Consider the following 23,307-nt stretch of genomic DNA (forward strand, 5'->3'; position numbering starts at 1 on the left):
CAATGACACCGCTACCGCTCCAAACTGCCGCTCTCATACAATTGCTAGAAGGGCGGTGCGGCGAGTTGGTTCGACGCTACGTTCCTCCTCGCAGATAAAACGGTCTATAGGCCGGTGCTTGTGGTTACCGCTTCGAACTTGGCATTACACGACCATCATAAAGTCCTTGGGCATCTCCTCTGCACATGGTGTCCAAGAAGTCCCCAGGTGACTGGCGGCCCCGCGGTGACTACCGCGCCTTGAAAAACGCCACAATTCCCGATCGCTACCCGCTGCTATAATCGCGGATTTTATAGCACCACTACGTGGAGCAACCATCTTTTCAAAGACCTCGTCAAGGCGTGTCAACAGATACCTGTCGAACCCTGAAAAATTTCTAAGACTGCCGTCATAACGCATTTTTGCCTCTTTGAATACCTACGGATGATCTTCGGTCTTCGCAACGCCGCTCAAACCTTCCAGCGTTTCGCGGACGCATTCATTCGAGGTCTTCCGCTCTGCTTTGCCTACATCGATGACCTCATCTTCAGCCGCGATGCAGACGACCACCTCTTACACCTTCTACAGCTTTTGCAACGCCTTGCGGAGTACGGCCTAATCGTTAATAAAGCCAAGTGTACGTTCGGCGTGCTTAATCTTGACCTTCTTGGGCACCACGCTGACCGTCATGACATTCAGCCGCTCCTTAACAAAGTGCAAGTCATTCACGATTTTCTTCAGCCCACTTCCGTACGTAAACTACGCGAGTTCCTGGGACTGATAAATTCTTATCGGCGTTTCATCCCCCGCTAAGCGCACCTGATTCGTCCACTTACTGATCTACTCCAGGGAAACAAGAACTCTACTCCCATTACATGGTCTGAGAGTGCGTCCAGCTATTTCGAGCCTATTAAGACACAGCTCGCCGACGTCACTTTCTTGTTCACCCTATGCCTGATGCTCCGCTCTGTCTTATGACATACGCGTCAGACGTGGCAGTTGGAGCCGCCTTGCAACAGTACGTTGACGGATCGTCGCAACCGCTAGCGTCAAAACAAATAATGAAACAATAAATTGTTTTTTTTTCACGCAAGCTCTCCTCCACCGAAAGCAATTACAGCACTTTGGGCCGTGAACTCCTAGCTGCCTACATGGCTGTGCGTCACTTCAGGCATTTCCTCGAAGCTCGAAGTTTCTTCATCGCCACGGACCACGAGCCGTTGAAGTTTGCAATCAAATCAGCGAGTAGCAAGTTTTCACCCCGTGAAAGTCGTCACCTCGCTTATATCGCAGAATTCACGACCGATATCCGGCACGTTCAAGAATCTGCTAACCCTGCCGCCAGTGCGCTCTCTCGCCTAATAGTGTCCGTACCTTGCTTCGCCTCGCCAGCAACTGTCGATTTCACCACCCTGGCTTCAGCGCAAGCACAAGAGGCAGAAATCGCTAAGCTTCGCCTGGCCCGTGGAACGCTTGAGTTTCGTGAATTTACCCTTCCGTCCTCCACTATTCCCATTCTCTGCTACATGTATACTGGCAATCCTAGACCTCTTGTTCCCAGTGATTTCCTTCGTGGTGTATTCGACTTTCTGCACGGCCTCTCCCATCCTGGCATCCGCAACACCTTATCACCCGGCGTTTTGGCTGGCCGGGAATCAGCAAGGACATCCATGGGTCGACTCGCTTGGATTGCCAGCAATACAAGGTCCCTCGTCGTACCTTGTCTCCGTTCGGCCCCTTTACACCACCTTCGGAGAGTTTCGACAAGGTCTGTGTTGACATTCTAGGACTGTGGCCGCTATCACATGGAAACACTTACCTGTTGACGTGCATTGGCCGCTTTACTCGGTGGCCAGAGGTGTTTCACGTTCCCGACATCAAAAGTGAAACCATCGCCAAAACTTTCCTTTCGGGATGGGTGTCACGTTTCGACGTTCCACCTACCATCGCCACCGATCGAGGTCGACAGTGCGAGTCTTCCATTTTCAAAAAGCTCATGGTCTTGCTAGGAAGTTTGCAGATTCGCACCGTAGCATGCCACCCCATCATAAATGGCATGGTCGAACGTTTCCACCGGACACTGAAGGGCACAACCCGACACGGTCAGCTGAACAGTTTCCTTACCTCTTGTTTTGTTTAGCCTTAGGGCAACGTTAAAGCAGGGTACCAAGTGTACACCTGCGGATCTAATCTATGGTTCGTCGCTCCGCCTTTCCGGAGAACTGTTCAACCTTACATCCACCTCGACTTTCGCTTTCGCGTTTTTCGCCTTTCGCTTTCGCGTTAAAACGCTTTCGCGTTTTAACGCGAAAGCGTTAAGGAGTTCGTGTCGCAGAAAAGTCGTCGGCGTCGGCGGCGTTGACCGTGAGTGAAAAATCTCGGAAGGCAATTCATAAATAAAAACTTGCAAGATGGGCTGGGTGGAAATCGAACCAGGGTATCCGCAGTGTGAGACGGAGACGCTACCACTCAGCCATGAGTTCGATGGTTCAAAGCGGGACAAAAGCGCTTTTAGTGAATGCGGTGTTGCCTTAGAAACGTGCCGTAGAAAGTTATACTGCGGTGTATCTCCTGTAATTATGAGCATGTAAATTACAGAAGCCGCAGTTAAACGAGTAGCGAAGTACGTTTCTGCTACATTTCTTCTGCGCTTAGCGCACACGCAGAGCCATCTTGCGACAAACACAGAAGACCCCCTCCTCGCAACGTACGGCGCTGCCCCGACAGGTGGCGCGCCACTCGCCCGCTCCTCCCCTTCCTCTCGTTTGAGCGCATTGGGGTCGTGCGGGGACCGGTGCGAGGATGCCCTAATACCCTTGCCTTTAATAAGTTTTCTCGGTCTCTCCCCTTCCAACTTACAGCGTGCGTCACTCGAGCCCTCGTGTTTAGGCGACGCGGCTCCTCTTTCCGCTCACAGCGCGATTCCTAGGTGCAGCGTCCGATGCGGGAAGACTCTGACGTGATCTGTAGCGCGTCTGGTGGTAAAGCATCCCCTGCGATGTGTGCTGTGCTGCTGGCGAGGAGTCATGCGTCTGCGTGGTGCTCCCAAGCGAGATAGAGGACGATCCCATCGAGGCGTCAGCCCCATGATCGCGTCCGCCTTCATGGTGCGTCGCGGCCCGGCTGTCCGTGCCGACCACGACGTTTGGCTCGCGTAGATCGTTTCTTCCTCCTAGAAGGACTCGAAACTTGTGCTAGGAAGACGTCTCAAGGTACCCACCTTCCGGTGAGACGAACTTTTCATCGTTTCTGTGCAATTTATGGAAGAACGTGGCCGGCTTAGCCGGCCGCCAGCCACTATGCCTAGTCCTTGGCTGGACGCCACCTCGACACCACCGACGCCACGCGCGTTCGCGGGCTTCTAAAGCATGGAAATCGAGCAAGCAGCGGCGTCCGCTACGACACTCGCCCACTGGCGCACTGTAGGGACAACGCCGCGCCAGCAACAAGCCACCACTGTGATTGTTAAATTCACGGCATGCCTGAACCTTGCCGCAATCGACGTCGGTACCCTCGGCAACGCTATCCGCTCGGCGGTAGGACTCAACACAGTGGAACACAGCGACACGTACTTCAAAATCCGCACCACACAAAACCTGGTGGCCGTTAACACCTATCGTCGATCTCCTACCCACAAGCTCGCGGAACTAAAGATCATCACTATAAACGATGCAGCTTACGAGACAAACACCTACGTGGCCGCTGATCCTACGAACACACGCGGCGTCATACATGGAATACCCACCTCGGTCTCCGACGGAGAGCTGCAGAGTATTGTGGAAGTAGAACAAGCGAAACTCCTGACAATTCGCCGAATAGGCACGTCCAGCACCGTGATGGTGACGGTGGAAAGCCCACGTTTACCCAGATTTGCCCTTATTAATCGCGTTGTACAGCGCCTCTACCCATTTCGACACAGAAGTTCGCTGTGCTCGCACTGCTTCACGCTCGGTCACGCCACCGACGTATGCCCAAATCGTTCGTCGTATTGCATGTGCCATCAATGCAGTAGAACATTTCCCAGTGCGCAAAGGATACCCCCCCCCCCTATGAGTGCTTCCCCTACTGCCATAATTGCGGCGGTGAACATTCGCCGACTTCGAAAGACTGCCCAGCAAGAAAAGAAGCGGACCGCGCGGCGCGTTTGCGGGCATCCAAGCACCGTCGCTGACGGATACGCAACACGAAGGCCTTCCAGTATACATCAGATTTCCCTGAATTGCCACAGTGGACACAGCGTCCCCGTCAACAGGACACAAGAGTCACTATAAGTGACAAGACCCCAGACACCTCCATCGCTACTTCCAACCGGTTTGCCGTTCTTCGGCAGACGAGTCGCAGCCGGAGTCGCAGTCGCAGCCGCAACCGAAGTCGCAGTGCCAACCAAACCACCAGAAAAAAATCTCCAAATGGAAGCCCGCCGTCTAAGCCCGCCAAGCGATCTACCACTCCGGAGCCGAAACGTCCCAGAAATGACAAGAGCCAGCTAGCCTCTGATAACGGTGAGCCAGTCGTCCAAACCTACCTACTAATTCCTCACAATCCTCACCTAACACTTCACAGTCAACCCGTTCTATTTTACGGACTCCAGTTCTTCATTACTCGTACTCTCAAGCTCTTCAGCTCCCAATGACACCATCTATAACACCATTACACATGCCGGACCAAACAAGCATGCAGCGCCTTGAACGAGCGGTCCAGGTTTTAACGGATAAAGTAGACAGCCTCGCGAATGAGGTTGCAGTGATTCGCACGATACAAGCTGAAATGCAATATCTAAAACAGGAAATTGCACGCACTGATGTCGTCGTTCAACAGCTAGTAGCCAACGCGCAAATATTCGCACGTGCACATACATCCACGCAGTCCAAGGTAGATGAGCCCTCCGGCTCGGCAAATGTGTAATATGGCAGGCCCTAATCGACGTCTAGTAATAAGGCAATGGAATTGCAGGAGCCTTCGAAGGAAGAAGGCTCTCTTACAACAATTCATCTGCCGAGAAGCTCAGAGACCAGATATCCTTTTAATTCAAGAAGCTTGCGGACTTATATCATTAACGGGATATGAGCACTTCACCCAAGGAAGTATTACTAAACGAGACAGAAGAGTTCCACAGTGTGTGACCGTTCCCATTACCACTATAACATACAAACATATTCCAGCTATACAAATCGATACTGATTCCATAAACAATTCGACTCAGGAGCACGTTACTGTCCAATGCCGCTTCGGCAGCCGCGACGTTCTAATTATCAATGCATACTGGGTCCCATGGCTCGACTTTCCTCTGAAATGGTTGGACACGTACACAAAGTTACATAAGGACAAATACATCATTATAGCTGGGGATATCAATACACATAACATATCATGGGGCTACCAGCGCACAACGAAAGCAGGGCAGCGCCTCGAAAGAAAAATGCAAGATACCAAGTGTACGTTCCTTAATGACACAACCGAGCCCACGCGCCAAGGAAACAGTGTCGAACGTGACTCTAACCCCGACTTAAGCTGGTACCGCGGAATTGGGTATGTAACTTGGGCGAATCTTCACGAAAGTCTTGGAAGTGACTATTACATCATTGAAGTTACTCTAAGCATTCCTCGCTCTAAGACTCGCCTTGCTAACGCAGCTTCTAATACACAACTTACTGACTGGCACCGATGCCGATCAGACCTAGACAGGGCCGACGAACAACCAGGCCTACATTCATGGGTGAAGAATATTAGCGAGACAAAGAAAAAGTACACGAAAATGATTGCGCGTACGGCTGAAAACCCACACATAGACTCTCATCTGCTTAACTTATGGGATAAAAGACATAGGATAGTGCAGAATTGGAAGAAACATAAACAGAATCATGGCCTTCGCAAACTTATTGAGCAAATAACACCAGAAGCACAAGAATACGCGCAAAAACTTTCCACCGAAAACTGGTTAGAAACATGTGACAAGCTCAACGGCCGCCTACATACTGCGAGAGCGCGGAATATCCTAAGATCACTTTTGGGCCAAGGAAAACCACGACACACCATGGACAAGATAATGATGAGCTCTGGCCAGACACGCGAAGAAATAGCTGATGAAATTCGTCAGACGTTCTATCCCTTGGACCAAAATGCAGGACAAGTTCCGGATTACCCAACTGAGTCACTCGAAGAGAGTACAACAGGCATAAACAGCCTGTTTACTTTAGCTGAGCTACATACGGCTCTGTCTTCGCTCAAACGAAACACAACGCCTGGCAAAGATGGGATTACTTATAGTATACTTCGTAACTTACCCTCTTCTCAGTTAGAGCAACTTTTAGAATACATCAACAATATTTGGGAATCCGGAATCCTTCCAGGGGAATGGAAAACGGCAATAATAATACCAATCCCGAAACCCGGCAAACTGGCCAACTGTGTCACGAACCTACGTCCTATATCTTTAACGTCGTGTGTAAGCAAACTGATGGAACGCATGGCCCTTAACCGTCTCAACTGGCACTTAGAAAACAGTAGTGCTTTTCCTTACACAATGACAGGCTTTAGATCACATGTTAGCACTCAGGATACCATGTTTCGTATCTCAGAAGACGTGTATCAAAATCACAGTCTCGTACAAACCAGAGTAATCGCACATATACACAAGGCGTTCGACCACGTGAAACACTCCGCTATCCCCAAGAACCTTTTGACCTTACGAACCGGCGCCCGCCTCTACAATTATATTTAATATTTTCTTACCGGTCGCTCTATGCAAATTCAAATCAATGGAGAGCTTTCAGCACCATACCCTCTTACTATAGGAGTCCCTCAAGGCTCAATCCTATCACCCACTATCTTTAATATTGCTTTGCTCGATCTGCCTGCCCGGCTCTCTTCCATGGCACTACTCGAACACAATATTTATGCAGACGATATTACTATATGGTGTTGCAAGGGGTCCCTAGGAGAACAGGAGCGCACCATCCAGTCAGGCTTAGATACCATTCACGAATACGTTAACGGTATTGGGCTTAAGTGTTCTCCAACAAAATCTGAGTACATAGTAGTAACTAATCAAATAGGCCGCCGCGCGGAAGAGCAGCGCCAAAGCATCAGGCTCCACATCGAACACACTCAAATACCGCGCCGATCTAACATCAAAATACTGGGCTTCATCCTTCAGGATGACGGTAGAGCAGAAGTATGGTTGGAAAAAACAATCGACAACTAAACCAGATATACCACATGCTATCTAGGGAAAACACGGGGAATGCGGGAGATGGAAATTCAAGACGATGAGCAAAACGTGAACAAGGTGAAAGCAGGAGCCAATGTTTCGACAAGTGGACTCGTCTATCTATTTTCGCCGGTTATAGTCGCTGAGATCCTTGAGACCGATGAACACGAGCTGATCGACAGCAAGAACCTGTAGCAGTCCATGAGCAGTATACAACGAGGCAACGCGCCGAAAGACAGATCCACTGCCGACGCCGTCCGCGTTTCCCCGCGTTCACGCCGAACGCCCAGTGTTCGTGACTACAGCCAGTGCCTCTGACGGCGTCTTGGCAAGTTTTCGACATTGGAAGAATGGTTGGGTTCACTCGTCGAGCAGCGTCGGAAGTCGGTTCCTCTATTCGCCTCGTAACGTTTCTGATACAATAGACGGTTTTAGAATAGGGGCCCCCTCAAAGAGATTTGCGGGTGTTGACGTTGGGGCACGCAGGAGTGAAGAGCTTTAGAATAAGGCTTTGTGACTAACTCTATGGCTTTGTGTTTCCGGATAGCGTATTGCGCTTGTAGCGCCACTACGGCGTCAAAGAAAAGCTATTACAAATATTTTAATACATTTTACCATTTTATGATAAGAAGAGTAGTTTTGACTTTCGTCTTTTCGTGTTTAATTCCAATTTAGAGGTTATTGTATTAACAGCAAGCAATTTGTTGTGCTTAGTTATGAATAACGAACTTAGGTGCCTTCACCAGCCAAGTTAAGCCGTGTTAGGCCTGAAATCGTCAATCGAAGTCGGAATCAGCGGCGTCTAATGAATCACTCTTCATTACACACGTTAGCTGTGAGAACGCGATAACAGCAGTAACATCTTCTAGCTTACGAACTTCACGCAGAGAATTGAAAGAAAATGAAAGAAGCCCGCGAATACCACGCAGAATTGCCGCGCGACTGGCTGCTCGAGGCACTTTGCGTTTATTTGCGGGCTTGTTTCGCGCTTGGGAAAATACTTCTACAGTATGTAGCACGCACTGAGCAACATAAAGCTGATCGGGAGTGTTTCATGTTGCTGTACAAATTTTCTCACTGACACTGTTTATGTAACGTAATTATAATATTTGAGAAGTTGATTAATTCATGAACGCTAATTATGAAATTAGGCGGAATGAAAAAATAATCTGAGTATGTCCAGGCGACGGCAAACAACATCCCCTTGGTTCTGTCCAGCTACGTGGCATTTGCATCTTTTTAAAAAGTTTGGCCTAAAGTTACGTAGGTCACCCTATATATATATATATATATATATATATATATATATATATATATATATATATATATATAAACCGTGAAACTGAAGTATGTCTGGAGTACATTATTTAGCACACTTTAAGTATGTCTAAACACGGTGGCGAATATGGAGCAGGAATCCCGTTAGCATACGCGTACACACACGGGAACAGTGAAGACACGACAGAATTCAAAGTGTCGTCAGAACCGCAACCATTTATTCCCGTGCTTTCTTCCGCTGGTGTGCGCGTGCAGTAATAACGGGAACTGGAGGAGTGTGCGTGAGGCCTCGCTTCGGGCCGTCACTGCCAAGCCACAGTCCACCGGTGGTTTCCATTCGCGAGGCTAGAAATCCTTGGCCGCGTTCACGATGGGCAGCTGTTCGGACATAAACGTCGCCACGATGCGCCGGGTGTCGGGGGTCGTGACAAAGAGGACGCCTTCCTTCTCGAACGTTCCACGTGGAGGTACATTCCTGGTGAACGGGACAGAGATGAGAGTTTAACGAAAAGTAAGACGAAGAGATTGGCCAGAGGAACGGGCCTCTAGCGTTTCACCGTTCCGCATTGGGAAGAAAGAAAAGTTAAATCTAAAGAAAGACTCTTTAATTCTCGGGGGGAAAATTGGCATTCTAATGGACCGTGACGTCTATTGGCAAATTTGTGCTCAGCTAAGGCACGACGCTACATTCAGGACAGCTGTTGTCGCAGTATTATTTATGAGGGACGTTAACAGCCGGTTTGTAGTTTATTTTCTTTCATTTTTTTTTATCAACCAACTGATTTAAAACATCGTATTTTATGTCGCTTGGAGGAAGCCAAGTCACGAGTTCCGGGCGGAAGGTGTACGACATTCTGGCTTCCTCCTTTTGCAACTTTGCGTGCACGCAAAGTGATGCTTTTGTGATACACATTTTCTTTCTTTCGGTGTTGCAGTATTCTATAAGGGCACCTTTCAGTTCAATCGTCTTATTTCGACATTCTTTTCTTCTTTTTCGTATCCTCAAGTTTATTCGCCAAAGCTCTGCTTAAACTGCTAAAGTAAAATGATGACTTAGTCACTCTTGCAATCAATCACGTTCCGGCGACTTTCTAGGCGCCTTCGAGAAAATTCGCCGGTACGCCGGATACTCACGCTCATGGCTGTAAAAAAAGGGCTCGCTCACTTGCGCGACTGGAAGGGTTGTCCAAGAGTTGCAGGGATGTACTCAATTAAGTCTGAACAAAGTCCTTGATGAGGTCCGAGAGCTTTGCGCGTCTGAGTCGTCTAAAGTCCCAGTCAAGATAGCCTCCCTGACATTTGTGCGTATGCCCAGCGGCCGGCCAACGGATATCGAGGATAGGCTTTTATATGGGACAGGCTTTTTGGGACGACAATAATGACACGACTGGAGCTGCTTGGTAGAAGTAATCTGAGAAACTAAGTGCTTCGGGGTGGTTACATATCTCTACGAAGTCTCATTTTTTATTCGTGGGATATCCCAGGGCTTAAGTCTCTTTTTCGAAGTACATATACAGATTGCGCTGGTCATATTTGGCATGCAAAAAAGTCTAACTAAAACGCAATGCGCTCTTATTATCGAACCTGCTTTGTCGAGAACAATCGCGCGTAAACCCACATGTTCTCTAATTTTATGTGACGTGGCTCGTAAGTAATGATGAGCACTCCACTGCTGCTCACTAAACAGGAAACAGGAAGTCCATCATAGCACACGATTATGGGCTATGATGGACTTTACCAGTTCAGAAAACGTGAGGCTACCTATGCAAGCGCAGCCTCTCATTACAGGGAATACGGAAGACAAAACGTTGTATACAAAGTGTGTAATTATGGCTGAACCGCGCGTTTTGCTCGGACGCAATTTATTTGTTCGCGTCGTGCTCGCACTTCGAGAACTTCGTGGTTGCTCATGACATTGCTTCTTGGAACAATATGAACTCTCATCGGCTGCAAGCTGATCACAGAGGTCTCGATTGCGTGTTCAGTACCGTTATCAGCATCAGCGACACCTGGATCACTCGTCGTCGCTTGTCTGACACAGTCTATTGACTCGAACAATCCACTGGTGCGAGTTTACACTTACTTGAGTGTGACCTTTTCCAGGAAGGCAGTGGACCCCGGCAGCTCTACAGTCAACTTGCAGTTACTGAGGGCCACGTTGAGCGGGTTTCTCATCGCCAGCTTATACGTCAGGGCGCCCACGGGAGCTTCCTTGCGCGCAATCTTTTTTTGGACAAATGGGCAAACGCACATTACCATTTCATTCCCCCTGCACATTTCATTCAATCCGCGAAATTCACTATTGCTAATAACAATAATAAAAAAAGCTTCCCTTTCTGTATATTGCAGCCACTTGGCTAAACGCTGCGGAGCCCTGAAAGTGCGCCATTGTTCTGGAACCAAAGCAAAAATTCTAGCCTCTTGAGCGCACACTAAGTCAATGTAAACTGGTGAAATATTGGTTTAAAGCTGTATTTTCATCCCTTCGGAAGAAATACACTGATTACTAGCGTGGAAATGAAGGCCGTACATTCATTTTTTCAAATTTCGCGCTAAAATCCCAGTGCCACTACGTCAATGTGAAGTCATGGATCTCGAAGTATTTTCTCCTATTTCGGCCGCCTTACCGAAAAAAGAAATTGCTGGGTTGCGTCTTTGGCGTATTTAAGAGGTCCCTAAACCACTGAGTTTCCTACAAGAATTAGTTCTATAGAGGAAAATCTGGAGTTGGCGTCTCCGGGAGCTGCAAGCTTTGTCGGTTCAGTCAGCACAGGAATGGTGGTTAATTAGCACGTGGATTTTCCTAAACTTTGTCTTTATGGCACGAACGGCTTTGTGAATTAGCAAATGGATCATTTTCCACAAAGTATTGCTCAAAGCGTTGCTCAACACTTAGGAATGTTTATGCATGTCCGCAGAATCTTTTTTGCGTTTACAAAATTAGGTTTGCTTCGAAATTCGCGCCAACCAATAACGACAGATAAAACATAGTAGTTGAAGCCACAAGAACGAAAATCAGGCAAATCCATGTGCCAACTAGAAGGTGGGAAAGTTGGGTTTGCTGGTGCTTCGCGACCATGGTTACAGAGCGAGGAAGACAAGACGGACCGGGGTAGACACAAACAGCTCCAACTTTCAACAAATTTTATTCGGAGAAAGGCTATATATAGATGGAGTGCTTGCGCAGGTAAACCCAACTGCGCAACCTTTCCTGCTTCTTTGATTTCAGGTGTGAACGAGCACTGGGATCGCCTAACACGCGAAATCAATAAAGTGGCAAAAATTGCGCAGTGATCCTCTACCTGCGCAAGCTCTCCATCTGCAGCTTTGTCGACGGAAGAGTTTTCTTCATAAAGGTTATCGGAAAACATTGACGCGCCATGGAAAGTTTTGCTGCTCCTTAATTTTTATCGGCACGGTTGGGTCTACGCATGCTGTCTGATGAATATTTGCATGGTGCAACACCACGATACCAAACGCAACATATAGCATGTGTTCTAACCAGCTCCAAGAGAGGTATACAAAAGTGGTGGACTACTATGGAAAGCAAGCTGTTGTTTGCGTGTTCTACGAGGTGAGCTTTTCAGCATGTGGCCGGAAACGTTCACCATTCAGCTAGCCCATTTGATCATTATGTAATCTTTAATATAATGTTTTAAAAATTTTTATTTATCCGTCTTTACCGAAATTTAAAGTTCAACAGCTTTTGAATACGATCGCTCCGCCTTACCTGAATGTCAAGCTGAGGCATCTGGATGGCCAGGTTACTCCTAGCAATTGTAAAATCCTCTTCGTAGGTGGCGATAGCCTCCAGGAGAATCATTCCTTCGGCGCACAGCTTGGACACGTAGGATTCAGGTGAGATGAGTAGCTCCAGTGCGTCAGCTTCGTACAGAGCACAGTAATGCGCACAATTAAACTTTGGATGAAGAGACATCTGGCGGCTAAAGCTGTTCAGCCTCCGTGGGAATGATGGCAGACTGAATGATGGGCCACCGCGAGATTTTTCTACAATTTGGCAGTTGATTTTTGTGCACCAGTAGAAAATGCGTAGGAATGTGGCATGAGGTAAGTGATAGTCAACAGTGATTCAACTGGGCTGAGTTGGTATGACATCGTTCCGTTTACTGCGTTATACTGCTACACAAAAGACAAAATAAAAGAAACTGACACACATGTGCAAAATGCGCGTCACATGTGTGCAAATGCGCTCACGTGTGTCAGTTTCTTTTATTTCGTCCTTTGTGCAACAGTATAACGCAGTAAACAGAACGATGATACATGACGTCAAACGTGAGTGGGCAGGGCACAGGCTGAACACGCACAGAAAGCACCAAGAAAGCACTAAAAACAAGGGATGCATGGATGAACGCAAGTACCTTGTCCCTTGACAGTTTGTGCTTTTTTAAAAGTGTAAGAAAAATGCTTACGCTTTTCGCGTAAAAAAATGTGAAGTTGGAGGATATTACATCACTGGCAGATCGCAATAACCCGAAACCCGAAGCATTAATTGCGCTATACGAAGTAAGGTTAGTAGTTTTATAGGCCGCATGATATCAGCTTACTAACTAAATTAACACGCACGCTGCCATGCGCGCACAAGAAAACCTGAACACGTCTCACTCGATGACCGCGGACACAATAGTTGTCAGAACGCTGCCGTGGTGAGCGGCAGCCGCGGCAAGCGAATTCCCCCCTTCGTGCTGCCTCTCGCTTCAACGCTAACTATATGCGTGCAAGAACACAGCGCACGCGAAGCCATCAGCCATCTTGGCTCGCCACGCTTTGCATCCGCTGCAGATTACCGCCAAGATAGGGCGCGCCATGCGCAGCCGCGGCCGGAGTAGAAGAGACGCCCGCTCACCTGGCCCCATTATCGCAGTTCGACTTTATACGCAACTTCAAGGCGACATAGACGTGTGAATTAAATTGCAATCTCAATAATGAGCGCGCCTGATTGCCTTGAAATCGGCCCAAATAGCTCACAGTGAAATGTGTGCCGCTGACCACCTATTCGGATTGATGTAGCGGCGCAATGAAATGTGTAGCCCCACACACGCTGCACTCTCCTGTTGAGCCTGGCGTGCGGCATCAATAAAAACGAAACGGGATAAGTAACAGCGCTGCATCGTCTTCAGAGAACAAACATATAGATTCACTGTATAACTACACCAAGAAAACGTGCGTTTCATGGTGCTCGTGGGCTATAACCTATATCGAACCTGTTGTTCGGCGGATTAAGCGCGGAAATCATTAAAAAAGGGCTAAAGAATATAGTTGTAAAACCGACGCTTTTAAGAATTCTTTCTTTCCTAGAACAGTCAGTGAGTGGGACGCACTTCCTTTTGATACTGCGGAATGCCCGACTGTCGAGGGTCTTTTATCAAAATTGAGACGCCGTCTTTGATCGGCTCGCGTGTGGTGCTTGGCACTTTTCGTCGGTGTGGTTGAATATATCTGCTTTTATTCTCCGTGTTCTTCTATATACTTCTCCTATACTGGTTTCTTTTGTATATATTTATCGGAATGCGGAATGGCCGATTTTCGAGTGTTCGTATGAAACTGAACCGCCGTTTTTAACCTGTTCGCCTGTGGTGCTCCTATAGTGCTGAATATTTTCGTGCGTTTGGTTTCATATACATGCGCTCTTTTATTATATTTTTTTGTCGTCACGTTTACTGTACGAACAGTGTATACCGATGTGCCGGTCATTCGACCCACTTTTATTGGCCGCAGGCCAACTCCCCAAGTGGGCTGATCATGTCTGATTTTCTTATTCGCTTGATTCACGTCTTGTTAGGCTGGTTCTTTCTTTCTACTATTATGCATTCTCTTGCTTGATTCACGTCTTATTAAGCTGGCTCTTTTTTGCTGTTATGCATTTTTGCCCTTTTACTATGCCTAAGGCCTTCTGTGAAGGCTGGCAGTAATTCTGAATAAGAAAAAAAAACTATAAACCTTGAAATGCCCATATTCTCAGCACAATATAGCCAGAGACTGCGCGACACTCAATCTCCGCTCTTCGTGTGTTATTTCATAGTCCGCGCACGCATGGCAAGAGAAGCCACGCCACAGCCTTGCGGTGGATATGGTATAGGCTTATGCTCACATGCGCCCGGCTGCATGCAGAAGTCCCGCTGCGCGCTGACCAGGGCGCTGGGTCTGACGTTACTGTAAGGCGCCGAGTAGGCGGTGAGCGCTAGGCCCACGCGGTGCTCCTGCAGGTCGTTGTTGGTGAGAGTGCAGAGGACCCGCCCGGACTGGCCGGCTGCCACTTGCTTCTCGTGCTCCAGCCGCACCTGGATCACGTCCGTTGTCGCGCCTCGGGGCTGCGCCGCTGCGGCGACGAGTCACAGGTAGACTCAACGCGTGTGCGACCGCATGTTGATCATGCCGGCCACACGGCGGGCCTCGTTAAGGTTGCTCGCTATTTTTTTCGCTTGAGAAGAAGATGCTGCATGATGCCAGCATCGAACAGCGTGCATGAACTGAGCTGCACGATTCGGACGAGTATTGTCCCCGAAAAGGGAGAGCGCAAAACAAAGAGAAGAAAAAGGTCTGTATAGGCTGACGTTTCTCGTAGGTTCTTGAAACAACACGCCCGTTTGAAAGCTTCTCTTTTTTTTTTCGTTCAGAATCAAGGTCATTACTGCAGATTCTTAATTGCCCGCCGCCTCAACATATAGTAGCTGAGAAACAGACTTAATGAGAAACAAACAGGGTTGAAGATTGAGCCTGTTGGTACATTACGAGGATGCATTTCAACAGCACGAGAAGGCTGCACAAGAATAGACGACGCAGGGAGCCCTGTGCTGCCTTTTCTTGTCCAGTCTTCTCATGCTGTTCCTAAGGGCTCCCTCATGGTACATTCGAGTGGTTCCTACGTCACTCCAACTCGATTTGCAGTGATGCAGAGCCCTTTCGAGATTGGAGCAAGAGTAAGCCCGCGCCAGCCGAACTTTCAGCACACCCAAAGCAACCGGAGTGGCCACGTGATCGAGATTCTGTCGGATCTCAGTTGCACTCTCAGCTGAGAGCGTCGACCAGCGTTCTGAGCTGGATCACGGTGCACTGAATGAACCAGGCGAATGTGTTCCGAGCGCTACATTTCGACCAATTGAATGTAAACTGCACCTTGCGAGCGCTCTATAGAGAGTTTGAAAGCGACCACTCGAATGTACCGCTAATAGCATGGTTGGAACACACGCAATAATTGTGCCGCGAACACCTACAGACTGCAGAGCTTTTTTGTGCATCCTTTATGTGCTCTTGACGTAAAAATAAGAGATGACCATTAACACCGGTTAATTATGGTAAGAATGAGCTGCTTCTCGATCTGCATCTTGCTAATGCTTACCTGGTCCTTTGTAGGTGTGGGTGATGTCGTCGGGCTGCAGTCGGCCGCCATTCGGGTTGAATTTTTCCGTCAGAAGCAGTCGGCCGCACCTGAAACGAGGGATATACGTCAAATTGGATTTCGGTGCCACCATTTCCTGTGCACTAGCAAGATAAGGAATCGATTAATCTGAGCTTCTTACGCGAGCGGCACAAAAGGAGTTCTAGCCAATATGGATCATGCACGCGATCCCCATGTGTGCCTAATGATGGATTTTTTGGATTTGAGCAGACTTATCCTAGGCAGACAACTGGGCTCTCTATACCATACAGCTAACAATGTGGGGATGGCTTTTGAGCGATGTTTCTTTAAATGACGATTAGGATTTAATGAACCGACGACCCTAACGTGATATCGCCATGCGTTAAAGCCTTTCAAGATATTAAAAAGTTGAAAGGCGGTTCAACACTCTCGTTGAAGTCGAACAAAGGCAATGTCTTCCTGAGTAAGTTGGAAGTGAGAATGGGGAATAGTCACAGTCACTGCGTATGGGACTCTATCGCGTCTCTCCACCCGTGAGGGGAGTATAAGGAGTGTCGGACTGGTTAATTTTCTTTTTACTGCACTACCTTCGGAATCGGCCCACATGTTTTAAAACTGCACTATCTCCAGGATCGGCCCATGAAAGAGGCTAGAGACACACAGCCACCAACGCGGCGTTTCCGTTTGCTACTGTCCCGTCTTTTGCTCTGTTTCATTGAAAGATGTTGCTTAACTAACTAGGTCGGACTGAGATCTTAGTGCGCACATACCCGATACGGAAGGGGGGGGGGGGTAGGTTTACTCGCCAAGACATACCATGCCGTCAAAAAATACAGAATCAGCAGCACCGAGTCAATGACTGCGCTATGCAGCTCAATTGTAGTGTACCGCTTCACATGACCTACCAACTCCAGTCATACAACCGAACGAATGCATATATAAGCAACGCTCAAGTTTAGTCTTCATTTCAACGCCACTGTGAACTGCTGTCACTTTGTGTTCCTCTAAGCGGGCAAATTATTAAAAAAAACTTTAATATTGTTTCCTAGGCTTCGAAAGTGATGTCACAAGCACCAGTGAGGCTACAATGAACCGTGATTCTATAAGGAATCGTCATGTTACAGGAATATCCCGGTACCTAGCTCTTAACTACATTGCGCAGTAAAATACCCACAAGGGGAGGTATGGACACAAGTACAGCCTGTTAGGTTTTCAGCCACACCCTGCAATTTACGAAGCTCTTGCCTGATCATTAGAGCTCTCGTTAGCGCAAGGAAAGCGTAGACTTTCTCTCTCTTTTTTGTCTGAAGGTAGTAAAACCAAATTTGTTGATCCTTCTACCCGTCTTCTTATACAAAATCAATCAATCAATCAATCAATCAATCAATCAATCAATCAATCAATCAATCAATCAATCAATCAATCAATCAATATTTACTCGTAAACAAATACAAGCATTTCTATACTTATTCAGACGGAGGTTCCATTGCACACGGCTGGATGGAGACCTCGTGTTTGAAACTGAATGAAGATAAATACAAAAATGGCAACAAACAGCATTACGTAATTAGTTGTGACTATGGAAACACAGCAAATATACATGAGTAATATACACCATAAGAATATCAACGCAGTTAATAATGTAAAAGAAAAAAAGAACAAAAATAATAAAAAAGATTGCTTACATATTGTTTTTCTCGTAGACGAGCTTCCATCCCTTGGGATGCGAGGGGTCCTTCTTGTGATACCTGTAGACCGCCTTCACACTTGCGCTCAGGTACTTGCCATCGTGCTTCAGGTCGGTTTTGTTCTCTCGTATAGCCTTCACCGGGTACGGCCCTACTTTGTACATCCCTGCAAAAGTTGGTTCATTGCTCCCTTCAACTGAATAAACCGAGCAGTCGTGCTCGAGAAACATTTAAAATATATCACCAAAGCGTACCATATGAAGACATCCAGTGTTTTATTTGTAAAGCGCGTATATGCACTTCCTCCAGTTAATTCTAATTTATCTGGTTGCTTAGTATGCGAAATACTTATGGGGCTCTTCTGTCGTTATGGTCTTTGCAGCGTCTGTGTGGGGCCGCGCAGAAGAGAGAAAAAAAAACGATTGCATCTTTCTCCGCTTGAAGCGGCACTGGGTGTACCTTATTAGCACGTTGATACAGTAATGAACATTTTATACGCAGGAGGAGCAGCTGAAGGATTGTTGCAGCAAGCAGGCCAGAGAGAGAGAGAGAGAGCAAATGATAAAGGAAAGGTAGGGAGGTTAACCAGGACTTAGCCTGGTTGGCTATCCTACACTGGGGAAAGAGAAAAGGGGACGGAAAGATTAAAAGAAGAGAAAGTCTGCTGGGGATATCGTTCGGTCACTCAATCCGGATCACAGACGCTGACTCAATCCAGTAGCTTTCAAATATCGCAGCAGCGCTTTTGTGACCTTTTGTAGCTGCGATATGCGAGGCATTGGTCCCAAGATCTTGTTCAAGGTGAACGGTGTTCTATCTAGCAAGCAGACCAAGCCTTGCAAAAGCTGGCGGCATGGATGGATGGATGGATGTTAATGAGCATCCCCTTTGGAACAGGGCCGTGGGTTGCGCGACCAAGCTCTTGTTATTATACTGCTTAATGTCCTACCTAGGTTTAAAAAAGAAAAAAAAACACTATGAACTCCAACAACCAAATTCTCTGATCCCCTATTGCGAACTTTGCTTTTGTACGTCTCCGTTTTTTGTCGTTCCCCTACTTTTCTTCCACCAATCTTCCAATCGCCTCTTACTAATCTCTATTGCGGAAATATTTACTTTTTCCCTGCTCTCGCTGAATACAAGGGCTTCAAGGAGGCCAGTGGTGCCTAAATCAACCGCTGGGCAGATATCTTCACATTCTAATAAAACATGCTCCATCGTTTCCGTAGCTTTGTCGCAGCAAGCACATCCTTCTTCTTCCTTCTTATATCTCGCTTTATAGGTGCGTGTTCTAAGGCATCCCGATCTCGCTTCGAAAAGTAATGAGCTTCCCTTTGAGTTATCATAAATTGTTTCTTTCCTGATTTCGTTTTTTCCTCTTAAGTAGTTACTCAGGGCAGGTTTCTTTTCCACTGCCGCCACCCATGAGATTATTTCAGCCTCTCTGACTTTCCGCTTGACGTTCTTTGCTGCTGTGTTGCCCACCCTACAGGCCGCATACTTGCGGTAAGCTTCCTAGTTCTTTTCCTCCACTGTGAATCAATGTTTTTCCTGTACAGATACCTCAACACTCTCCCAGCCCATCTACCTTCTTCCATATTCCTCAGTCGTTCTTCATAATCCATTTTACTGCGAGCTTCCCTCACTTCAAAACTAGTCCAGCCCATATCACCCTGCACAGCTTCATTTGTAGTCTTCTCGTGAGCGCCCAATTCGAGGAGTCCCACTGACCTTTCGCTCCCATCGAGTCCTAATTGTATCCCTGATTTGAAGCAAACAACCGAATTTCCTAAAGTAAGTCCTGGAACCATTACATCTTTCCACATACCACGTAGCACCTCGTACCTATTGTATCCCCATAGCGCTCTTTGCTTCATTATGGCTGCATTTCTCTTCCCCTTCACTGTTATTGTTTTTTCCTGTGTTTCCATATATCCATTGCCGTCGTTTATCCATATACCAAGGTATTTATATTCTCTTACCCGAGGTGTTTCCTGGCCCTGTATTGCCACTGTCTGTTCACTGTTTTCATTGAATACGATAACACCTCATTTTCTAACACTAAATTTCAAACCTAAATTGTTGCCTTCCTGTCCACAGATATTAGCCAGACGTTGTAAATTACTTTGCTTGTTAGCTAGCAACCCAATGTCGTCCGCATAAAATAAACCTGAAAGCTGCTGCTCTACTATACTGTACCCGCCTGTTAGTATGAGAGATTAAACCCGATATTACTTCCTTCTAGTGCCCTCTCCATCCTCACCATGTACATCATAAACAGCAGTGGGAATAAAGTGCACCCCTGCCTCAGTCCCTTGCTGATATGAAATTTCTCCTCGCTCCTCATCCATTCCCATTCAACGCAAACGATATTTTCTAGGTAAATCTCTCAAAAGCTGAGACAATCGTCACCTAAGCCTTCCCCTTCCAGAGTATCCCACAAAATTTTGGGGTCTGCGTAGTCATAGGTTCCTGTGATGTCTAAAAAGGCCACATATAACTGTCTGCTATCTACTTTTGATAGTTGAATACATTGAGTAAGAACAAATAAGTTATCTTCCAAATGCCTACCTATTCTGAAGCCATTCTGAAGTTCTCCCAAAATGCCATTATTCTCTGTCCATGCTTGTAGCTTTAATTTGTTTGCCTGCATTGCTAGCCTGTATATTACCGATGTAATGGTCAACGGTCCCTACGAGTGAATTCTATCTTTCTTCCCCTTACCTTTATAAATTAAATTCATTCTACTTTGTCGCCAACTGTCTGGTATTCGTCTATCTTTTAAAGTTTTTTCCACTGCTTTCACCAGAGCTTCCTTACTTTTTGGTCCTAGTTCGTTATTCAGCCTAACGGGAACCTCGTCTAGCCCTGTGGCTGTGCGCTTAGGAATTTTCTCTTCGGCCTTCTTCCAGTTGAAATTTGTCAGCACCAGCTCCTTTTCAACCTGGGTCTCTTTCATGCTCTTTTTTTCTTCAATTGCTACGCCCCAGCGCCACCTATCAAGCGTGGCAGGGTCTGAAGCCCGGCGCATTTCATTTGGTAACATAACATCACCCGGTAACATAAGGAACTTAACACGAAGCGAAGCAGGCTGCGCGTTATTCAATCCGCGTCTACACACACGGCTCACCATTTGCACTCCAGCCCCGTACAGAGGAACTTTAGGGCGATCCGAAACACCTCCAGTTCCCCTAAATATCCAGTGGCGTCGCGAGAAGAAAATGTGATTTGCGCTTGAGTGTAGCGACATCTTCTGCTTCAGCCCATCTATTCATACTTCACGTTAGGCATCTAATTCAGGACACTCTAATAAATAGCAGTCGATTTCGACAAGAGAGCGACAGTGCACACACGATGATGATGTTCGAAATCCTGTCTTGCACCGACAAGCTGGAGTTTGCGCTGACCTTGTGCGGATTAGATAAAAGGGATCGGCTTCAGTTCTGCCATGTCCCTCAGTCAGACAAGGTTGATGCGGTGGAAACGACACCGAACGGAAGAGGCTTAGGTGACCTGCTTCATGAGTTTTTGTGTCCTGAGGAGCTCTCTTCGCTGGCCCAACTGCAAAGCTTTGCGCTCAAGATTGTCAGCGGCCTCGTTGCTTGCTATGCCGATATGTAAAGGTAGCCACTGGAAAACAGTGGTAAAACGAATGTTCTGTGATTCTTTAAGAGCATGTAATGTACACTGCACACACTTGTAAACATGCACATGTAGTAGTTGCAGTGCCACCTTGCTGTCTGAAAAGAGAACAAGTTGCGGCTGGTACGACTTCAGTTTCGGCAAGCCTGCTTCAATGGCGACCCCTTTCACATGCCGTAGAAGACACGACGTGGTCAAGCCTGGCAGCCCATGAGACATTCAAAACGCATTCACCGCCCTTTAAGCACTTGAGTGAACCGCGAAAAATGTTCTCCCTCTTTGCGGGAAAAACGCATAGGCGTCTGAAACGCTGGCGGCTACCGAACACCTATGCGGTATGCCACGCCGGTGCACCGGAAAAGTTTAAAAATTTGCGTAATGCACTGCATCGCGAGATACCCACGCCGCCCTGTACAATACATCGGCCTCCCGTAGCTAGCGATCCAGCGCTTGGACCCCTGCCATCGAGGCGCTTCACTTCGCGCAGCACACTTTTTTGTCCCCACACTGTAAAATAATTTACACCCTAAAAGTGGAAAAGGGTGTAAATGTGTATAACTTACACCCTTAGGGTGTTATCTATATAACGGACACCCTATGGGTGTGAGTTATAGACACATTTACACCATTTTTCATTTTTTGGGGTGTAAATTGTTTTACAGTGCACTCGCGCTTGGTAGTATAATGTGCGGATCCGTGTCGGCGTGGCGGTCACCGCGCTTGCACGAACGCTCCGAAGCGTAATGTCTGAGAAAGTTGCGCGCGTCGTCGCGTATTACGCGTCAAATATACGCGACCTCACCTTCGCTGACAATTTGGGGCGTACTGTCGACAGCTTGCCATCCGCCGTACCCCGCCGGCAGATCTGGACGTGCCATCCAGGCCTCGGTCCAAACGTGGAAATTCCTAGAAAACAAATGTTCTGTAAAATGCTGCTTTTATCTACTAATGCGGATGATGGATGCACAGTTGAAGCTTCCACGCACGCACGCAGGTACTCTAGGCAGGCACCGTAAACCACTAAGAATGGTAGACTTGACCCCTTCACCAACACTTGATAAGGTCACATTCATTCTGCCGCAGACGTTCAGCAGCCATCGTGCAACGAACTTATAATCGGGCTTACTCTAAACTTACGCGAGACCGTCAGCTGGTCACTCTGTTAGACGGACGAAGAGTTACTTTAACGGCTTACCATTCCATGTCGGCTCCTTCGATGGCCTTGTTCTTTTCGTCGAAGTAGAAGTCCAACGACATGTCGTCTCCTTCGACGTGGGCCGAAGGGAAGTTGCTCACGCTGCGACTCGGTATGCCCAGCGCCCGTAGTACTGCGTCACAGGCAGTGGTGTTAACGCTGTGATGTGGCAACAGTGGCAAGCATGTTCATTTCACCTTCAACTTTACAAAACTGTAGACCACGAGGCTGGGTGCTTTCGAGAATTAATGCGCTACGTGGGAGTGTGCCACCTTCGACGTGTGCAAGAGCTCGGAGGAAGCGTAATTATTTTTTTCCATTCACGTTCCCACGTTAAAAAGAGACTAGCTGCCGTAACCGGAGTTCGACAAATTGATAATACGTGCATGCACGTGTGCATACTTCCCACTGCATGACGTCGGCATTCCACATCTTCATACCATATCGCCGCAATTAGGTTTACGGCTGCGTTACGCCGAGCGCTGAGACTAGCCACATGGCATGATTCGCCAGTGGCTTTAAGATGGTGTCTGTAGCGCACACACTACGAACGCTACCAGTGCTGCCAGGAGTTGTGTACTTTGTGCTGTGAAAAAGCAGTGTGCAAAAAAATAAATAAATAAATAACGAAATAAAGCAAGGCAGCGTTGAAGAAGATGCTCGACAGACTAAATGTGTCCAAATGCAATGGCCTATCTATGTGCTACAAAGGCTACTGGTAGCTTTTTCTGCACCGGCAGCATGGCCAATCGAGAGAGAGAGAGACGCAAGTGAGAGAAAGGCAGGGAGGTTAACCAGAGTTAACACCTCCGGTTTGCTACCCTGCACTAGGGGAAGGGAAAGGGGAAGTAAAGACGGAAAGAAGAGCGTGACAAAAATAAAAGCGTGAGAAAAAAAATATGAAGAGCGATGGAATGGGGTCATTATAGTCTTTCTA

At 47.4% G+C, this 23,307-nt stretch overlaps 1 protein-coding gene across 1 annotated transcript in view; it reads right to left on the reverse strand.

The window, feature by feature from the left end:
- Positions 1-8,673: 8,673 nt before the first annotated feature.
- The window catches only part of LOC142565441 (hemocyte protein-glutamine gamma-glutamyltransferase-like), a 29,474-nt gene continuing 14,840 nt past the window's right edge, over positions 8,674-23,307 (reverse strand). The window contains exons 6-13 of the mRNA XM_075676265.1: positions 22,371-22,503; positions 21,978-22,081; positions 17,531-17,699; positions 15,825-15,913; positions 14,577-14,804; positions 12,198-12,352; positions 10,551-10,690; positions 8,674-8,942 (exon numbers count right to left, since the gene is read on the reverse strand). Of these exons, the coding sequence (XP_075532380.1) occupies positions 8,813-8,942; positions 10,551-10,690; positions 12,198-12,352; positions 14,577-14,804; positions 15,825-15,913; positions 17,531-17,699; positions 21,978-22,081; positions 22,371-22,503 (1,148 nt within the window). The 3' untranslated portion in view covers positions 8,674-8,812. The remainder of the gene's footprint in view (positions 8,943-10,550; positions 10,691-12,197; positions 12,353-14,576; positions 14,805-15,824; positions 15,914-17,530; positions 17,700-21,977; positions 22,082-22,370; positions 22,504-23,307) is intronic.

This window comes from Dermacentor variabilis, chromosome 1, assembly GCF_050947875.1.
Source record: "Dermacentor variabilis isolate Ectoservices chromosome 1, ASM5094787v1, whole genome shotgun sequence".
In the NCBI taxonomy this organism is placed as follows: Eukaryota; Metazoa; Arthropoda; class Arachnida; order Ixodida; family Ixodidae; genus Dermacentor; species Dermacentor variabilis.